Source organism: Vanessa atalanta, chromosome 8, assembly GCF_905147765.1.
Source record: "Vanessa atalanta chromosome 8, ilVanAtal1.2, whole genome shotgun sequence".
NCBI lineage: Eukaryota > Metazoa > Arthropoda > Insecta > Lepidoptera > Nymphalidae > Vanessa > Vanessa atalanta.
This window is the reverse complement of record NC_061878.1, coordinates 7,252,856-7,272,680: the sequence shown is the minus strand read 5'-3', so window position 1 is coordinate 7,272,680 and position 19,825 is coordinate 7,252,856. Positions and strand designations below refer to the sequence as shown.

At 30.7% G+C, this 19,825-nt stretch overlaps 1 protein-coding gene across 3 annotated transcripts in view; it reads left to right on the top strand.

Annotated features, from left to right (window-relative positions):
* The window catches only part of LOC125066092 (phospholipid-transporting ATPase ABCA3-like), a 34,935-nt gene that overhangs the window by 6,619 nt on the left and 8,491 nt on the right, over positions 1-19,825 (top strand). For all 3 annotated transcript variants that reach the window (XR_007119657.1, XM_047674019.1, XM_047674020.1), the window contains 10 exons: positions 4,837-4,978; positions 6,226-6,405; positions 13,515-13,727; positions 14,453-14,556; positions 15,582-15,714; positions 17,593-17,822; positions 18,786-18,951; positions 19,084-19,317; positions 19,449-19,590; positions 19,678-19,781. Coding sequence is in view for 2 of the 3 variants with exons in the window: in XM_047674019.1 (XP_047529975.1) it covers positions 4,837-4,978; positions 6,226-6,405; positions 13,515-13,727; positions 14,453-14,556; positions 15,582-15,714; positions 17,593-17,822; positions 18,786-18,951; positions 19,084-19,317; positions 19,449-19,590; positions 19,678-19,781 (1,648 nt within the window). In the remaining variant the exon portion in view is untranslated. The remainder of the gene's footprint in view (positions 1-4,836; positions 4,979-6,225; positions 6,406-13,514; positions 13,728-14,452; positions 14,557-15,581; positions 15,715-17,592; positions 17,823-18,785; positions 18,952-19,083; positions 19,318-19,448; positions 19,591-19,677; positions 19,782-19,825) is intronic.

The window sequence follows — 19,825 nt, the reverse complement described above, 5'->3', positions numbered from 1 at the left end:
ATATCTAGCAGCGCCAATATCTTTGGGCGATGGTGTGGTATGGGCTTACCATCATGTGGCCCAATTGTCAGTCAGACTTTAAAAAAAAAGTGTATTCAAGCACTTTTGCCTCTTTAAAATAAAAATATCGATTTAAAAGGAACATATAATTTTATATATTTTTTGTTGTTCATCGTAATTATTATAAACTGTTAATAATTATTTACGTTCTTACGTATTTCAAATGATATTGTACATTAAACTGAAACACAACCGTGCATTGAATATTTCTTATCGACGAATAATTGAAGGTCCAAGGAGAATATAGATTATTTATATGAGGGCATATCAATTTAAAATATAACCTACATTATACATCAGTTTTAGAAGGTCTCGCTAGCAATAAGAATAATAGATCGTAAATTGATGGTACATTCCAAAGTAAAGATACATACTTTTAATTTTTTTTCTAATTTACAATTTTTCTAATGTTTTGGAAACATCAAGATCTTTGATTCAAACTCTTGTCTGAGAATTCTATTGCGACAAAGATCAACAACTTGACATAGCCTCTATACATGTATGCGGTGACTGTAAGTGATTTCTTTACTTACGTTTTCCTGAATCATATATCAGATATTTGGCAATATTATATCAAAATTTTGAGTATCAAAATGCGTTCCATTATCATAACGTGAAGACGTTAAATATAGTATATTTATACTATTACTAAGCGTGATGAATATATTTAAACTAGTGAACTCAACAATAACAACAATTTTTTACAACGGATATCTTATCTGGCGAGACAAATATAAATCAAACGAACCGTCACGTGTCATTCGTTGATGTACGAAGTACAACTCCTGAATGATCTCCGGTAGTCTTGCCAATATCGCAAGAGATAATATACACCATTATTCTCTCACCATCGTGATCGAATTTTAAGGGGACTACATGAGCTAAATGCAAGTTTTATAATGCAAAAAAGTATATAATCCAATGCAGTAAACCAAATGAAAAAAATATATGATAATCTTCAGGATACATGCTAAGTATTTGTTATTTTGAAAACATGATGTAATTAATTTGGTACGATAGAAAAAAATCACAAAGTTACCTCTAAAAAGATCTTTTAATCAATAATAACTATACTTATATACGTTCCATAATTCTGGTTTTTTGTCAGATTATTCTACAAGCAATATACTATTTAACCTGGGTGTCACTTTTTTAGTAAAATCAATAGATTTTTTTTAAATCCGATATTCTTATTTTCGAACAAAATGCGTACGCATGTGTGCGTAAACGCCGTGTACAGACAATGCCGGCCGAGGCCTGATGCTATACAGACGTGTCGATCTTTTCGCCGCATCATTCATTATGTTACGAGATATTTTTTTGTAATTTTAATTGAAAATTCATTGTTTCATGTTTTCTTATAATAAATTTTATTCTTTCTTGTAAATAAATATATTAAGTTAAAATAGTGTAGTAGTAATTAGGCATTTGTTTTTTTATTATATTATTTGTTATAAATTTTAATTGTGTAAATATGGGAAATAAAGTGAAACGCGTGAGGAAAACTAAAAAACGTTTATATAAATCAAGCGCCGAACATACATATGAACGATATTAAAAGGTAAGAGTATTTAATTAGTAAACATATTTTTTTTTTTATAAATTATGAATATTGAAAACATCTATTAGAAAAATGTGCAATCAGTTCGGATATAATCAGATTTTTCGAGCCATTCTTAATAATTACGATAGAGTATTTGGTCAAAGGAAGGAAAACATCAATTGAGAGTTGACTACGTTCGATCCCCATGAACTCGAAGCATTTTTTTTTCATTATAACTACTATGACATATTTAGATACATATTTTTTAAATACATAATTTTATAATTAATAAAAATGTAATTACTAACATATATTTATTTTTTACAGAATAAAGAAAGTCGAAAACAATAACACGGAAGCTATTTATATTGCGTAAGAGTTTAATTTTATCGATTTTGTTTATAATAAGAATTAAAGTTATGTATGAACTAATTTTAATAATAATAAAAAAAAGTAAAGTCGTAACAAAAAAAATGTAATTGTTGTGAACCAGAGAACTAGAATATTTAGAAGTGTCATTTGTACGTAATTCATAAATTTAATTTTTTTTGTAACGTCCGCCATATTGGATTGAATATAGCAGCAATTCATGAATCGTGCATTGTCATCGAGATTAAATATGTGTGCCAACTTTCAGCTGAAAGTGGGTGTAATATTTATTACAAGATTCCAGGACATATGTAATAACATTAATACATACAAGTGAAATTAAATAAAAAAATTAAAAAAAAACTTAACACTAAATGTTTTTTTTTGTAGTACTAAATATAAATAAAAATATTTTAAGTTTAATTAAATCAGTTTTATTTTTTAATCATTTTCGAATAACAGTCAAAAGCAATACAAATAATTCTAATATCCTATCTATTTTTATGAGATTTATGATTAAACCTATTATGATTAACCTTTCATTCATCAATGATTCAACCAAATCGAATTGACAAAATTTTTTTTTAGTAAATATTTAGATTTTTTTTTTAAATTGTATATATATTTTTTCTTTATGAACCAATATTAATAAAATGAACAAATACTACGCTATATGTTACCCCACGGTCACTACACTACAGATTTCGAACACTTACGATTTTATTATATAAATAGATCATTAAACTTTTATAAAATGTTAAAAATTGGTACGTTTCAATATTTAGTATAAGAACTAATTGTGGTATAATAATATAAATAATAGAAAAAAAAGGTTAAAACTAACTGTCTATTTTATTGTATACAAAGTATAAATAAAAATATTGTAAGTTTAATTGAATCAGTTTTATAATCATTTGTTAACTAACATCGAAAGAAATAAAAATAATTAATTCTGTTGTCCTATCTATTTTTTATGAGATTTATGATTGATCTTACGTCGCTCGGTTTGACGCCATCTATTAGAATATTTGGGCGTAATCTCGTTACCTCGCTTAACCCTTAGTACACCGGCTTGCCGTTTTTGTCGATTTTGTAAGTGTGTGCGTGCGATTCTCAAGGGCACTTAGCTCTTGTAGTCCTCTTAATAACCCGACATGACCGGCAATATACCAGGCCTTACGTGCTTTCCGTGGCAAAGGATAATATATATTAGAATCTAGAGCTACATAAACGTTCGCGCACGGAACAGATACACTATTAATCCGATGGGACGGAATTCTGGTTCGATCTGAACTTGGACTTTTTCAAGTTGAGAAAAGCATGATGACTGTTACTGAGGATTTACTCACGAAAGCCAATTTTTTTATTGACCTGAAAATAAGCCCTAGTAATCTAATCTAATCTATCTACAGCTTTGTAAGATAATTTAGTTACAATTACTACAAACGCAATAACGTCAACAGCACATTGGCTTACGGGCCGCCTAGCGTTGTAGAAAAGGCATTGGCTGCTTTGGGCTATTGTCGTTCCCACTCCTAACACAAATGATAAACTTAAAAGGAGGCGTAAATAGTAGTATATTAGTAATTCCTTCAATAATTTGGGATATTACTACTATTCTTTTCTTTTTTTTAAGAAATACTAATTTTTGACTTATTTTTATAGTCCAAGTATATAATAGGTATAACAATAAATAATACCTGTTATACGTATAAAAAAAGTATATGTATAATGACTATTAGATTAATATTTAAGTTTCTATACTATGTCGAAGTCGGCTTATAAAAATAGATTTAATCGACAGATATTGGCCGAACAAAAATGTCTTATATGCCTAGCAACAGCTAGTTTCGAGCAATTTATAAATATTACGTTATAACCATTCGCATACCAGATTTACTATATTGCATTGGGAATGAGAATTTTTGATCTGACAGCTCTTTTAAACAATAACGAGTTCAGAGATCATATCCGGGTAATTTTATAATAAATTCTAAACTAATAAATTACATGTGAAAAATAATTAATATGCAAAACATGTATTTATTTATCTATAAAATAGTATTCGTATTGAGGAAAAAACGTGGAAGCTGACAATTTGATGTTGAATATTTAATATTATTATTTTATTGATTGATGTTATTTATTCGACAATTTTTTTACAATAAATACTTTTTGTCGATTTTTCTCGTTCGTAAAATGACTGAGATTAAACTTTGATTAGAAGTAAACAAAAAAATAATATAGTGATGTTAGAATCTATGTTAGGCGATAATGGTTAAACTATCACAAAGAAACAGCGGTTGTACTTCGACGTATCACTAGATAGACCGTGACCCTATTTGTTTGTAAGGTCATGCTGAGAACTCGTGACGGTTTCATGGTGCGTTTCCACTGAAATATTTGTCAATTTTTTTATTTGCCACTTCGGAATGTCACAAACAAATACATATTTTTTATTTAACGGAGTCTTTACTTTCTTTATTACTAATTTCTGCATGGAGGTGAGTCAGTTATTATTTGGTGATAGGGCTTTGTGCAAGCCCTTCTGGGTAGGTATCACCCACTCATCAGATATTCTACCGCCAAACAACAGTACTCTGTATTGTTGTGTTCTGGTTAGAACGGTGAGTGAGCCAGTATAATTAGAGGCACAAGGGACATAACATCTTAGTTCCCATGGTCGGTGGCGCATTTTGCGATGTAAGGAATGGTTAATATTTCTTACAGTGCCATTGTCTATGGAAGGTGGTTACCATGGTGGGCCCATATGTCGTCCGCCGACTTATACCATAGAAAATGTACCCTATGTCCCGTACCTGTTAAATTAAGAGTATCGTCTCATAATGACTAAATTATTTTAGATTCCTTTCAACTCGACGGAAGACGGGGAAGGATATGCTGTGCTGACTTTCACGCCATGGTCCGTTTTATTTTTCTTTTTAACGCTCTTCGTCATAGCATCGCTGTCTTTCTGTTTCATGGTCAGCGTGTTCTTCACTAGAGGTGAGAATTATTAACAAGTAACACTTATATTAGTAATTTGAATATTTATACTCATTAATATCTAATTAAATGATGAATGCTACAAATATTGACCTATTGTAAGTTATGGTTTATTTGTTAGTGATGTTAAGAACGGGGTCCAATTCTACTTATTTATAACGGTTACAATACGTTCCCGATTCCATACCGACGTTACCGCAAATAGATTGTTGTTAGTAGAATAGGAGATCGGTTAAGCAGCAACAATTACATTTCAATTCGATTGCGATTAATTGACCATGTTGTAGTAGAATTGGCCATTGGATGGTTTAACTTATTACATGTGTAACCTCGGCTTAAATTGCCAATGCGACGACACAACTATCTCACTGAGTTTTAATATATTTTGTTGACATTGAAAGATTAGGCACTACTAGAGTTTTTTTTATAGATAAACGTAACGCCGAATAATATTTTTTTACATTTTAATCCAATAGGAAAAAAACATGTTTAATTTTAACTTCATAAAGTTTATAAAATTGTCACAATTATTAATAATTTTGTCATTTTTTCACATGTGTAGCTATGTACGTTTACTATAATGACAAATATTTATTTCCTAGTATATTTTAATTGTTCTGGTTAAAGACTAGAACATTCATTACTATTAAGTAATATTTTTAATACTTATATATAAATCTAGAATATAAAAACGTTATTAAATAATTCAACTAAGTTTTTTATATAGACAAGAAGTAAAAATATATACATATTTCAGATTCTACTGCTTTGTGTATATATTATATGTACTTTTTCAAGTGTGCGTGATGGCTAAACCCGAGGCTTAAAAGTAAAACGGTGTTATTAGGTTATTTGAAAAATCGATTCCTGAGGCCAGGAATCGCAACCGATGTATTTAACAGACGCGTTTGTGAAGCTACAAATGAAAAATGGAATAAAAACAAAAATGAAAATTAATAAATTTGATTTAAAATAATTAATTAACTTTGAACAAACAAAAGACCTGCTGATTGTACCTACTCTTTCAGCATCGCAATATCAATTTATATTATTAACGTATTAGTTATAGTTATGATAAAATTCTAGTATTATCTATTGGGCTATTGCCCGGATGAGATACTAGAATTGTAATAAAAATAAATTATGTATTTATTTAATAAATCAAATGAATTTAAAGATTTGTAAGTAGTTTTTGTGAATCCAATGCTTGGATTTAAAACGAGAATAACATAATAATGTTTTTCCAGCAAATACTGCAGCGTCATTCATGGGCCTCGCGTGGTTCTCGACGTACGCTGCGTTTATGCTGACTCAAATGCTATACGAGGACATCAGTCTAACAACTAAATTGTTGCTCAGCTTGATATCGAACACGGCCGTGGGGTACGCTCTGCAAATGCTTATCATTTGCGAAGGTACATCTAGAGGTAAGTTATAGATTACTGTATGAGTACAAACTGTCTTGAGTACTGTATGATTAGGGTGATGTTTTCAGGGTGACTTTATTCTACCTTAACTTTTGGATGTACATATATCGTTAGATTCCTTACATCATCCCTAGTGACCAATTATAGGTGGTTTTACGTTTTAATTTGAAAAAAGAACATTATTGCAGCGTAATCGGGCTTCTTTTGAATTATGACTAATTGCGGTGATAAAATTAATATCATGGAAATTAGTCGTTTGGTCCGCTCACAAAATTAAATGTTTACGAGACAATTATTATTCTTATAAGTACCAACTCATTGCGGATGTTTTTTGACTCACTGAATTTAATTTAACGATTATATCGATTTAAACATCAATTATGCACCGGATTTGAAGTCAATATCATCATTTGTACTCGAGGTATGCGAAACAAAGAAACGTTCACTTGCATAAGGAGGAGGAGACTTGTTGCTTGTTTGTTTTTTTTTTGTAATGAGCAACGCACCCAAAAACTTCATATTATAAAAATATAAATTTATCTCAGCAAAACAAAGCGAACTACAATCTCACGCGTCTAGAATGTTTTCGTATTAACAATGTATGCTCGGATGAGCAAGGACAGTTGCTAATTTCAAATGTTTAATTATACCGTGCTCTTCGTGAATGTACAAGTGCTAATATAAGTTTAAGCTAAAGACTTAAAAAGAAAACCAATTTTATGAAACAGAAAAAACATATCGTGAAATAAATATCTTTAAAATAATATACATAAAATTATAGTTATATAATTACATATCTTATTGATTTAAAAGGGTTTCACTATAAAAATCTTAGTCTCTTTTAAATCACGGACCAATTTATATTCGTATTTAATTTGATTATGTGTTTGAAAATATTATAAAACATCTTATGTTACATCACAAAACATTAATTTTAATTAATCGAGAACTCGATATATTATAGTGGATCAATTAGGATATCAAGTCATCATTCCCGATTGAGATAGCGATGTTTCATAAATGAACCAATTGAGTGCACATATGCAACAAAGTCGTACCCGTACTACATTGTTGCAGATATATAATAACTGCTATAGATAATAACTGCCAGATATAATTGCAGATAGACGATAAAAATATATTTATCACTATATTCAGTAAATAATTTATGTATAAACTATATGCACCCCACGATTTTACTCTCGTTAAATTAATATTGTGCAAATATATTCCAAAATGAACACTAACGGAAACAGAAATTTTCAATCATATACTTTTGAATATCTCGATAAAAGTTTTTAGTGATGATTATAATTATTATTTACTTATATGTCCACTTGGTGGCAGGGCTTTGTGCAAGCCCGCCTCGGTAGGGGTATGTCTCTGGGCGATGGTGACCACTTACCATCAGGTCCATTGCCCGTCCGCCTACCTATTACATACTAGCTTTAAACAAATATCTCCGTAGACTTTATAACAACTGATAGATTTTGATTAAACGTAATTTTTACTCGTTTTGAAAACTCGAACAAACAGACTAAAACAGACAGATAAAATAAAGTTATTGTTAATTTTGGGGAATTTCAAATAGCCAAAAAAAAAAACAGTTATCTTGAAATTATAAACAAACACGAGTCATGCCCTCAGTTGTTCATACAATATCAAAGTTTATTATTATTTATAAAATAGAGGTCCGACCATTGCATTATCCTACATAGAGACAGCAACTGGTGATCTAAATAGAAACTAGTTTCAGATTACTTTTATTAATTAGCCAACCAATACAAGTTGGAAAATTTACATTTACTAACAATTGTACACTGTTCATGATAAACTAGCTTTGGCGCGGCTTTCACTCGCGTTAAATTTATCTGCTCAGACTACGATGACCGTAGCGTGATGTTTATACTTTAATCTGTTACAATATATGGGATATCTATCACAAACAAACAAGCAATCACTTAAAGAGAAAAAACATTGTTAATTTAACCATTCGAATTTAATATTTTTAGTCAGTATTGGGTCAAGCTAAACATCTCTTTACTTTGTTTTTTTCCGTGGCGTCACTTTCTCTTTGTAAAAAAATTCGATTGCTCAATTTCATCACGCTCCAATTTCAAGTTTAATTATTTGTAAACATATTATTTCTACAAATGAGACCACATCTCTTATTTTCTAAATCTTTAGGCCTCTTTCGCACGAGAATTTAAAATGCGATGTGTTCAAATAATTTTATTATTCATACGAACGTTTTTAAATCACTCTTGTCTCGTCTCGCGCTTTTGTAAGACGTGATAATGGTTAGCGCTAAATTACTAGCAATAACGGTTTGTGTCGCTAGAAGACGAAAAAGAAAACAGAAGGCATTCTCGGTACATCCTCTGAATGAGCCGTGATACATAAAAAAAAAGTTTGTGACACTGTACGAAAATTCGAAGCAATACCCTGCAAATTTTTTAAATTATTTTCAAATGTCTATAGCAAAATTTGACTTATTGTTGAAAATATGGTGGGCCCTCAAATAACACTTCAAAATATCAACATGCGTTTGGCGATATCAATCGCTATGTCATTAACGAACGCAGGTAAAAAACGTCCGTTCACGAAAACAGCGCGCTGACCGCAGCATCGCCGTTTTATTGTCTATATTTCCATATATTATGATCTATTTCCAACGCCCAAAATTGAAAATGCAACACTGCTCGATAAAAAGGAGTCGTGCTTTAAAAATGCTGTCGTGTAAACTATATACGTCGTGTGAATATATATACTTGGGAATTAATTTGTTGTATTTGAACGCTTTATTAACGTCCGTTAAAAAAACTCTCGTGCGAATGAGGCCTTAAAATGATGTCAGCCATGTTTATTGAGTTGACTGGACATAGTGTCAGATGGCAATAAACAACTATATAATAAGGAGAAAATTAAATTAAAATTTATTGTTAAAAAGTAGTCAATGAGAAAAATATTGAAAATTCTCTTTTTATATGCTCTACAAAATTATGATTATATGTATATGACAGTTTTTGAATATTTAAAACCTAATCGACTCAAATCCGTGGCGAAATTTGATATACCTACTTAACACCTAATCGACTTATCGATAACTTTATATATGTCTTGGAACATATTATCTACTTCGTTGTTAAGTAAAACTTAAAGTTAATAAATTGTCTATATAATTCAAAGTAAATATTTTTACCGATTAGGAATCCAAAATCACATTTTAAAGGGAAATTAAATGTTAAAATATCACATAATATACGTTTTTAATTTTACAAATCATTTTCATGGCAATTTTAACCCATTTGAAATTTGATAAATAAACTATGTCTTATTTGTAGATGTAAAAGCCTTCAAACGAATAACTTAATAAAAAACTTAGATATATAGGTCATTTTTAATTTTTTTTTTAATTCCTCAAAATGTTATAGCATCAATAATAGTGTAACTAGTAAAACGTGGTCTGAAAATAAACATTCAAGATATTTTTATTAAAATCGTTCGTTTAGTTTCTAAGAAATAAGCGGATTTTGAGGTAGGTACATAATTTACAGAAAACGGAATACACAACTAGGAAAAATTCCTAATGCAAAATAAAATAATAACAAATATTTATTAACAAAAACACATAAATCAATAGTCTTTTAAACAATTTAATATAAAAAAAAACTATTTTTTAACCGTGATAAGTAAACCTAGTAGCAAATTTGAATTTAAATACATTGAAACAAAAAGATGTTCAATATTATTTCCATACCATTGTTCGTTGTAACGAAGGTTTCGACCCATTATTTATTTAGCTTTACTTATATATGTAATGTTTCGCTATGATATTTTACTTAGAAGTATGATTAAAGATAGATATATACTTGCACGAAAATGATACTTGATAGTCCTCAAATCCTCTTCGGGATCGTGTGATACATCGTTACATCCCGCACGCTACGTTGTCAAGCTAAATTGACTTTCTGTATGCTAAGATTATATATTTTTCCGCTTGCATATTCTAATTCATTATCAGGACATCAAAGGACAGGACATGTTTTTCTTAAATTTTAAAGACAAAATATTCCAAAATATCTCTAACCAGTAAAAAACAATGATCCAAAACAGTGGTGTGCCTAAAGGCGTGTATGCAGTAGTCTCGATCACGGGATGATGAATGATTCCTAAATTAATAAAATTTCAGTAGTTTCTTATCTCTCAAGTATGATCAGGTACCTCTGCACTGAGTCAAACGACATCTGTCGTAAGTAATGCCATTATAATTGACATATACATATTGCCTAACGTTTGTTTTTATGGCTCAACAACGATTCTTAAAGGTTAGGTCAGTCAAAGTGGGAGTGAACTAGACATGAACCTACTTATTGATATTGTTTGTTTGATAATACACAGTAAGTTATTATATGTTAACAAAATGATTTCTTTAACGTAATCTTTTCTGAGATGGCCCAGTGGTTAGAACGCGTGCATCTTAATCGATGATTTCGAGTTCAAACCCAGGCAGGCACCACTGAAATTTCATGTGCTTAATCTGTGTTTATAATTCATCTCGTGCTCGGCGGTGAAGGAAAACATCGTGAGGAAACCTGCATGTGTCTAATTTCAACGAAATTCTGCCACATGTGTATTCCGCCAACCCGCATTGGAGCAGCGTGGTGGAATATGCTCCAAAACCTTCTCCTCAAAGGGAGAGGAGGCCTTTATCCCAGCAGTGGGACATTTACGGGCTGCTAACGCTAAAAAAAAAAAAAATCTTTTCTTCAATCAGCTTTAATTATTACAAAATAAAAACGGTATTTTTTTGTATAATAATAAATATATTGCATTTGGACCGGTAATTGCGTCAGACTAAGTTCTTTTTTGCGTTATTCAAATAAACACAAAAAATACCTGACCTGACGGTTAAATATATTTGCATAAATACTGTACGAATATAGATAACTTAGCTCAATCGAAAAAAAAAAACATCTTACGATCTATATTAATAATTTCGTGCAGGTCTACGATAGACCCGATCGATATCAGTCCACGGTTATAGATCGTTAAAAAATAATGTTTTTTTTTAGTGGACAACACATATCCGCAAAATTCCTGTAATCTATATATTTCGATATAAAATCCGTAAAAATCACACGAAGTTTAACGGGCGGCCATGTTTGACTTTTACGGGTGCATTCAAAAAGTGTGTTCCAAATAATAAATATAAATAAAAGTTAGATATTATATGAAATTATATTAAAAGTAAATAATAAAGCGTATTTGTTTAGTTTAATTTTTTTACTCGAGCGAAGCCATTCATCATTCATATAGTATTATTATATAATAATTTTATCCGTGGTTAGTTGTCTTGATAGTCTTAATATAAAATTCCATGTATGTTATTTTAAAAAGAATTCCCAAATGAATATATCGTCTCTTTTTTTTTTGAACTCTAAAGCTTTGATACTTCATTCATGTTATCTTAATTTATATACTCTTCGATACAACGACATTTATTTGAAATCCTTGAGTTGATTGCCTAAATTGTTTTTAATTACAGCATTTACAATTTCGTTCCAACAGTGCTCGCAAGTTCAAACCAATGTGTTCATACCAACTGACACGCGACCAAATCACTCATTTTTATTTATGTCATCCGCGTATGGATAACATGAAGGCTATTCGTACTTTACAGAAGGGTCAATTGAATATGTTTTCGTTGCATTTTGATCTTTACTCAAATGGAATAAGTAATAAATCAGCTTGACTAATATTTTGTGACGCAACTAGTCACCGTGTCTATGTAAATCTGTTATGTTTGAATACTTTAAAGTATTTTAAAATACCGACATAATGAATGCATTAATATAAAATTCTGTATTTAAAGGACTAGTCTTAGACAATTATAACAAACTCTATACTAAAAACTAGCGACCCGCCCCGGCTCGGCATGGGTGCAGTTTATTAATGAAGAAAATGAGAATTGCGTTTACCAAAAAAATATTAAGTAGCTTTATTTATTTTATGCTTAGGTTTGAGTAGTGATTTTATTGTAAAAGTAATTGATAAAATAAATCCACGGCATAGAGATTCAAATTTAAGTTACTATAATTACCAAGGTAATTTTTTTTTCTTGTTAAAGCCGGTTATCCGACCACCAAAAACAATTTTTTTTTATGAAACATAGTCAGCAACAGACTGAGTTATAGCATAGATATATGCGAATCGAAATGGACGGCACTTTTGGATATTGCGTGATGTCATTGTAGTTTTGATTTAAAACTTTGTTTACATATTTGCTTTATGATATTCAAAAATATAGTATTTGAGTAATTTGCATAATTATGACGACATAATTGTATAGATCCAATCATACCATACATGATAGTCATTCTTGGGTCTTTTTTTATACGCTTTATAATTTACGATTCACATAACGAAAGTGTTTTTATGTAGTGTTAAAATACATAAAAACTCTCAAACGAAATACACAAATTAATGAAAGTGGTTATTAAATAAACGATGAATTTGAAAAAATTAAGTATCTTTTAAAGTAATCCTTAAACTAATGGTATTTTCCTCGAATACCTCGCGTGTACCTAATAGGTCTGCGTAATACACACCGTAATATAGCATTCCAAATGAATATGTTATATCGTTTAAAATCAATATCCCAACTTATAATAATACTGCCGACATAGAATAGTTCTAAGAATTGTATACGTTTGAATATGCTATAGAAAACATGTATATCATAAGAAATTATTTGGTTTGTTCCAAAAGTAATGAATACTTAAAAAAAATCTTTACAAATGTCTGGACTAATCTTAACATGTTTACAATTAAACGACAAGAACGCCAATGATATCAAGAAAACGTCGGTAAACTGGACCAAACGACAGTAGTCCTCTCAGCCCTATAGACATAGGCACAGTCCACAGTTTAAACAATTCCTTACACCGTCAATGCAACATTGACCATGTTGTTTAAGAAAAGCGTCTCACACACCCTTTAAACCGAAACACAATACAATGTATAGATGTTTAGCTATGGAATAATTGATAAGTGACCTTCAAAGTAAGGTAAACATTTTTTACATGATGATTTTTTTTTTATTTCAGGTTTACAATGGAACGAATTTTTTACCCCAGTGTCCTATCATGACCAATTTCAACCGGGTCATGTAGCTTTAATGCTAATTTTAGATTCCATATTATACATGCTAGTTGCTATGTACGTGGAAAAAATACGTCCAGGATTGTACGGCGTACCTTTGCCTTGGTACTTTCCTTTTACGAAAAGTTTTTGGTGCCCCAACAGCAAGAAAGTTGCAGGTGAATTTTGTAAACTATTTATTTGTTTATGACTATATGACCTGGTGCTAAATAGGCTAAATAAAATCAGTAATTATTACTTAATACTTTGGTAATGAGTACAGAAACAATGAACATATATTGGCTGATTAATAGAATGATGCCTTTTTGCGTTGCTTATGTCGTTTAAAGACAAATATTTTTATATTTTTTTATAAGTGTTGAATTTGCTTAAGGAGATGGAACGTTAGCAGTCAGCCGAAGAATCGTACGTCACTAGTTACGTCAATACCTTCGTAGTTTATTGATTCGTTTTAATTTCATCATTTAAAAGTCCTTCTACTTGAAGGTTCAGGGTCACGTTTTAAATTCGTCGTTCCTTTGTTAATTGTTTGATAAAAATTATGAAATTTGTTTTTTTTTTAAATATTCTTTGGGATATTATTTTTATGCTAATTAGGTTTTTGTAAAATGAATTAAATATATATATTTAAAGTTACGTTTAAAATCCTAAACTCTTAAGAATTTGAAATGAATTAAAGCAAGGTATTTCTTTTATTAAAGTTTTTCGAATAAATTAGTAACATTTTAACTTAGTGAATGAATAGTGACCACTTTAATTGAGTCCAAAAACACTCGATTTAAGTGTTAACTATTCAATATCGTTAAAGTTAGAATGTTGATGGATTGATAGTCTGGCATGAATAAAACCTCATTTATATTTTAAATAATAAGATTGTTTTCAGCTTTAACCAATAAAGACGGCGTTGATCAAGAATATAAAAATGCTTTGCTGAAGGTCATACACGATGAAGAACCTAAAGGGGTGCCCATGGGCATCAATATTGAAGTGAGTATACCATATATATATGTAGAAAACGCAAACGATATCGTCATAATATACCACGACTAGTTTAGAGAAATGGATGAATCATATTATATGTATATACATATTATATGGAATTTATTTTTGCACGCCTTTAACAAGACGTGTGCTCCATTGTCACCAGAAAAAAAAAACCATTCCACTCAGCTTAAAATATTTTTTGATGGATTAACAGAGCATGATACGGGTACAACATTTTACGGATAATGTAATGCTACCAAATTATTAATAAAAATATAAATGACATAATTATACTAAAATTGATGTTAAAAAATATTTAATGAAAATTTGAATTTGATTGAAGCGATTTAAAATTTTATTTCATGCTTCTCGTGTGTGAATTACTATTTTATTATTACGTAATATTGCTACTGTGATTATCTACGATTATATTATACGTAATTGTACGTATTAGTACGTTTTCACTTGAACACGTTGTAAAATTAGTATTCAATATACAGCTTAACTTGAGTAATAGATTATCGTATTTAGCTGTCGTTAGTTTGTAAGTAAATGGGATTAAAGAAAAAAGAATATTTATATACGTCTACGTCGGTTTTCCGTATCACGAGTCTGTTTTTTTTCGCTGTATGGTGCCTGGTACATAGTTACGGCGACAATGTCAACAACACCAATCACAATGAAATAATCATTATCATTTTTTGGATAGTAATAATAATAGTTCTGTTGTTTCAATGCAATTCATATTACTCATATTCAAAGACTTCACAGTTGATTATGTATTTTATTTAAGCAAAGAGTACCTAGTGTATTTTTTGTCGTACTTGTACATTCCGAATTTGTCGTAAATTTACATTCAATTGTATCCTGTAATATGATTCATGACGATTATAAAATTTGGATTTCAAAACAAACATCTTATTAACAAGTATTTACTTTAGTTATAGGAGATACACAAAACGTAATTTTTCTTTACGTTAATACAGACGTTTTTTTTGTTGTCTTTAAAATATATTTATTAATTTCAGAATCTCACCAAAGTTTATCGAGGTCGCAAGAGAGCCGTTGATAATTTAAATCTTAGGATGTACGAAAACGAAATAACAGTGTTACTGGGTCACAACGGTGCCGGGAAAACGACTACGATATCTATGCTGACGGGTAAAAACTGATTGGTTATCTGTTTACCTATTTTTGATTTTTATGTATCTATCTATCGTTAAATGAATGTTGACTGTAGTATATCTCGAGCCGAAACTATTACATCAAGGAACATTAGGTACTTAAGAGAGATTTTTCCTTATAAGTGAGGCATTAAGAAGCTGTCTCATATTTTGAAATTAAAAGCTAACTTAATAAAATATTATTCTTAAAATTTCATTCATTATCATTTTGTGTAGAAAGTCCGTTACATTTGTTCATATTTATCTTAAAAATCATAAAAATATACTAGTCTTAAAATAAAAATTGAAAACTGAAAATAAACTGATAGTGGCTGAATGTTATTTTTGAAGTGAATTTCATAATTGTATTATAAAAGTAATGTGAAATACATTTCTTATTTGCACGAAGTCGCTACGGCAAGCTGTACTTTACAGCCCGTAAATATCACACTGCTGAGCAAAGACCTCGTTCTCAGAGAAAAGGAGGATACTGAAATCTTAACAATTTTTATTTATGCTTCTGTTGGTTGGTACATTTCTGCACAACACGGTCCAATTAGAAAAACAACTAAGCAAATGGAAATTCAATGGCGCATGTGAACCTGCAACCTTCGGTTAAGGTTTATGCTCTAGGCACTGGGACGCTACCGCTCATGACAACCTATTATTGTATAAATTATATCTTAAATCTAACTATTAACTATTGAATAAAAAAACTCTAGTTTAAAATAACATATACCTACCTAAGACGTATTTACTTATAAGGAAACTAGTTTTTAATGTAATTGAGTCAAATACTAACAAAGTTGCAATAAAGACTTAACATGAACTAATGAATAGTGATTACTTTATACGTCATGACACGCAACTCGATTTCTTAGAAACATTGAAACGGCTCGTAATATTTAAGTATAATATATCTCACGTATCACGGAGACATTTGATTAATTACGTTTCATGTTAATTTTATTCCGAATTAATTGAAAATTACTTACTCTCAATAGATGAGGAAACTTTAGCCCAGCAATGGAATATTAACAAGATGTCACTTTATTAACTTTCTTAGGAAATACATAAAATAAGCCATAATTTATATGTAAACGAAAAAACGTATTTAATATGCATTTTAAATCTTACCTACTGTTTTAAATTCCACGTAATTCAAATTTAGAACGTATTCAAATTTGGAATGGTTGTGGTTGACAATGGAATTAGTTTGTTATTTGTTATAAACAATAAAATATGTCAGTAATAATTGATTAAAGTCGTTCCGCGATTTTATCGAATAAGTAACTAATTAGAATGATTTCTATATTTTAATTAAAAAAAAATTGACTGTAATTCTATAAAGTAATCCACGCTAAATGGAATAATAAATTGTTTTGCAAATAAAATATTTTCTTTCAATTGTATTCTTAAATTCGTAAAATCACTTGTTACTTAATATTTAAATATACTACGATACGAAAATTTAATTAAACGTAATATGTCTTATTACCACAGGGGGCAATTCCACTCATTTATAACGGTAACGATGTTTCCGATTATAATCCGATCTAATTTCAACCGAACCGCAAATGGATCGTTATCGTTGAGTTTGTAGAATAGTAAAACAGATAAACTATTCGATTCCATTGCGATAAAGTGATAATTTCTTTGTAGAATTGACACCCTGGCGATAAATAACACTCATTTTTTTATATATTCTTTTATATACAACTCCAAATTAAATTATATCAATGTGATTCTTGATTCCTTCTTATGTTATATTGAAATTTATATGTTCAGCAGTTTTATGAATACATATATTTTATTTGAAATGTAAAGATAATAATGCTTTTTACTGTTACCTTAACTATGTTATTTTTAAATACAGGTATGGTACCGCCATCGTCCGGATCAGCTACTATAAACGGGTACGACATAGTTTCTGAGACGGAACAAGCTCGCAAGTCAATAGGCATCTGTCCTCAACACAACGTCTTATTTCCCGATCTCACGGTCGCCGAACACATAATCTTCTATTCGAGATTAAAAGGTGTCCACAAATCAAAGATTAACGAGGAAGTCGATCATTTCGTTAAACTGCTTGAGTTGGAAGAAAAGGTACGTATTTATTAAAATAAACTAGTAATAGTTTAAATAAAATTAAGTCTATCAAGACTGCCTCGGTGGCATTATGTCTTATAAACTTTCGATAAATTCTCAGTCGCAACTCGAGATTTAGATGATGACAATATTTATAACACTACATTCCTCGGAAAGCACGTAAAATTGTTGGTCCTGCGCCTGAACTCTTTCCGGTTGAGAAATCGTTTAAAAACACGCCTTTTTTATACTCATTTTTACAGTCTAGTAAGATGTGCTTATGGTTACGATAAGATAATTTATACATGTTTTGTAGCTGCAAGTTATTACGCGATACATTATCCAAATTGAAAATACAATTTAATTGAGTTATTACTTATAACACTATATATTTTTATGCTTTTAAACAATGGGTAATAAACTAAACGTTGTATTGGTTAGAACTCATACTATTTAATGTTTTATTATAATACCAATGACAATACATTTCTTTAAACTATTAAAAAGTAATAAAGGATTTTGTAATTTTATAATTTTGTTATCATGTGATTTAGAAATTACGCGAAACAAAAGGTAAATATGCGATGCGATTTGCGATTGTTTTACTTTAGCTACATATACATATATGAATATTTGAATCCTACTCTAATAAGTCATTAAAATAAAAGGATATGAAGAAATGAAACCGATTCTGTTTTGCTACTAAAAAAATCTAGTCATATTTTTATCGTTAAGTGTAATGCCTTTGATATCATTAAGGCTTTAATAGTTTTTTAATGATGTTATATGGTGATGAGCTGATAAACGTTCTGTAATTGTCTACAACTGTAACAAGTTTTCTGGTCTGGCAGCTCTTAGTTATCGTACGTGCTTCCTCCCCGTACCCTTGACAAGGTCAATGCACGATTTTATGATAATGGGTCGTGTCCTTAACATGAAAGCGTATAATACCATAAACATGTTCGCACTCGCACTCGTCAGCGGGACGTGATCTCGAAGCACCTGTCGGGCGGGCAGAAGCGGCGGCTGTCGGTGGGCGCGGCCATGTGCGGCGCGTCGCGCGTGGTGCTGCTGGACGAGCCCACGTCGGGCCTCGACCCCGCCGCGCGCCGCTCGCTGTGGGACTTGCTGCAGAAGGAAAAGAAAGGTACCGCCGCCATCCCGCCATCGCCGCCATCGACCGCCTACATCATAGACATTATTATATTACTTTTTAAATAATAAATAAACAGTATAGACGAACGGAACTTCTGACTTTATTTGTTTTATTGTATCGCAGGTCGGACAATGATACTCACAACCCACTTTATGGATGAAGCAGACGTGCTAGGAGATCGAATAGCGATAATGTCAGGAGGCCGACTGCAGTGTGTCGGGACTCCATATTTTTTAAAGAAACACTACGGTATTGGTTACAAAATGACCATTGTCAAATCGGACCACTGCGTTGTAGAGGACGTCACTCGATTCTTCAAATCCTACGTTCCGGATGTTAAAGAGAACACTAACATTGGTAAACAAATGCTACTAGATCTTGTAGTTGTTTAAGCTATGTTTTAATTTTCTTTATTTCACATTAAACAAACGTGACAGAATTTTTAATATGTATTGTCTTAGTAAAACAGTTATTATTTTCGGTTTCAGGCTCGGAACTGACTTACATCTTGCCAAATGACCAAGTCAGTAAATTCCCAGATATGCTTAAAAAATTCGAAGAGGAAAAGGAAAACCTGAAAGTAGCGAGTTACGGTTTATCCGTAACGAGTCTAGAAGAGGTATTTATGAAGTAAGTCAAGACTTTGAAAGTTCGGTATTTGAAATGTGTCATTTCATATTCTGAAAATAAACTTATATTGTAATGTTTTCTCCTTAGAGCTGGCGCAGAAGACAATGGTATGACTTCTACGAAGAAACACATATACAACAATTCATACAGCGACGCTGCCGTAGTCCCTGTGGATATGCCCCGCAACATACGTATATTCTGTTTATTAACAAACTTTGGTGTTTACTGTTTTTTT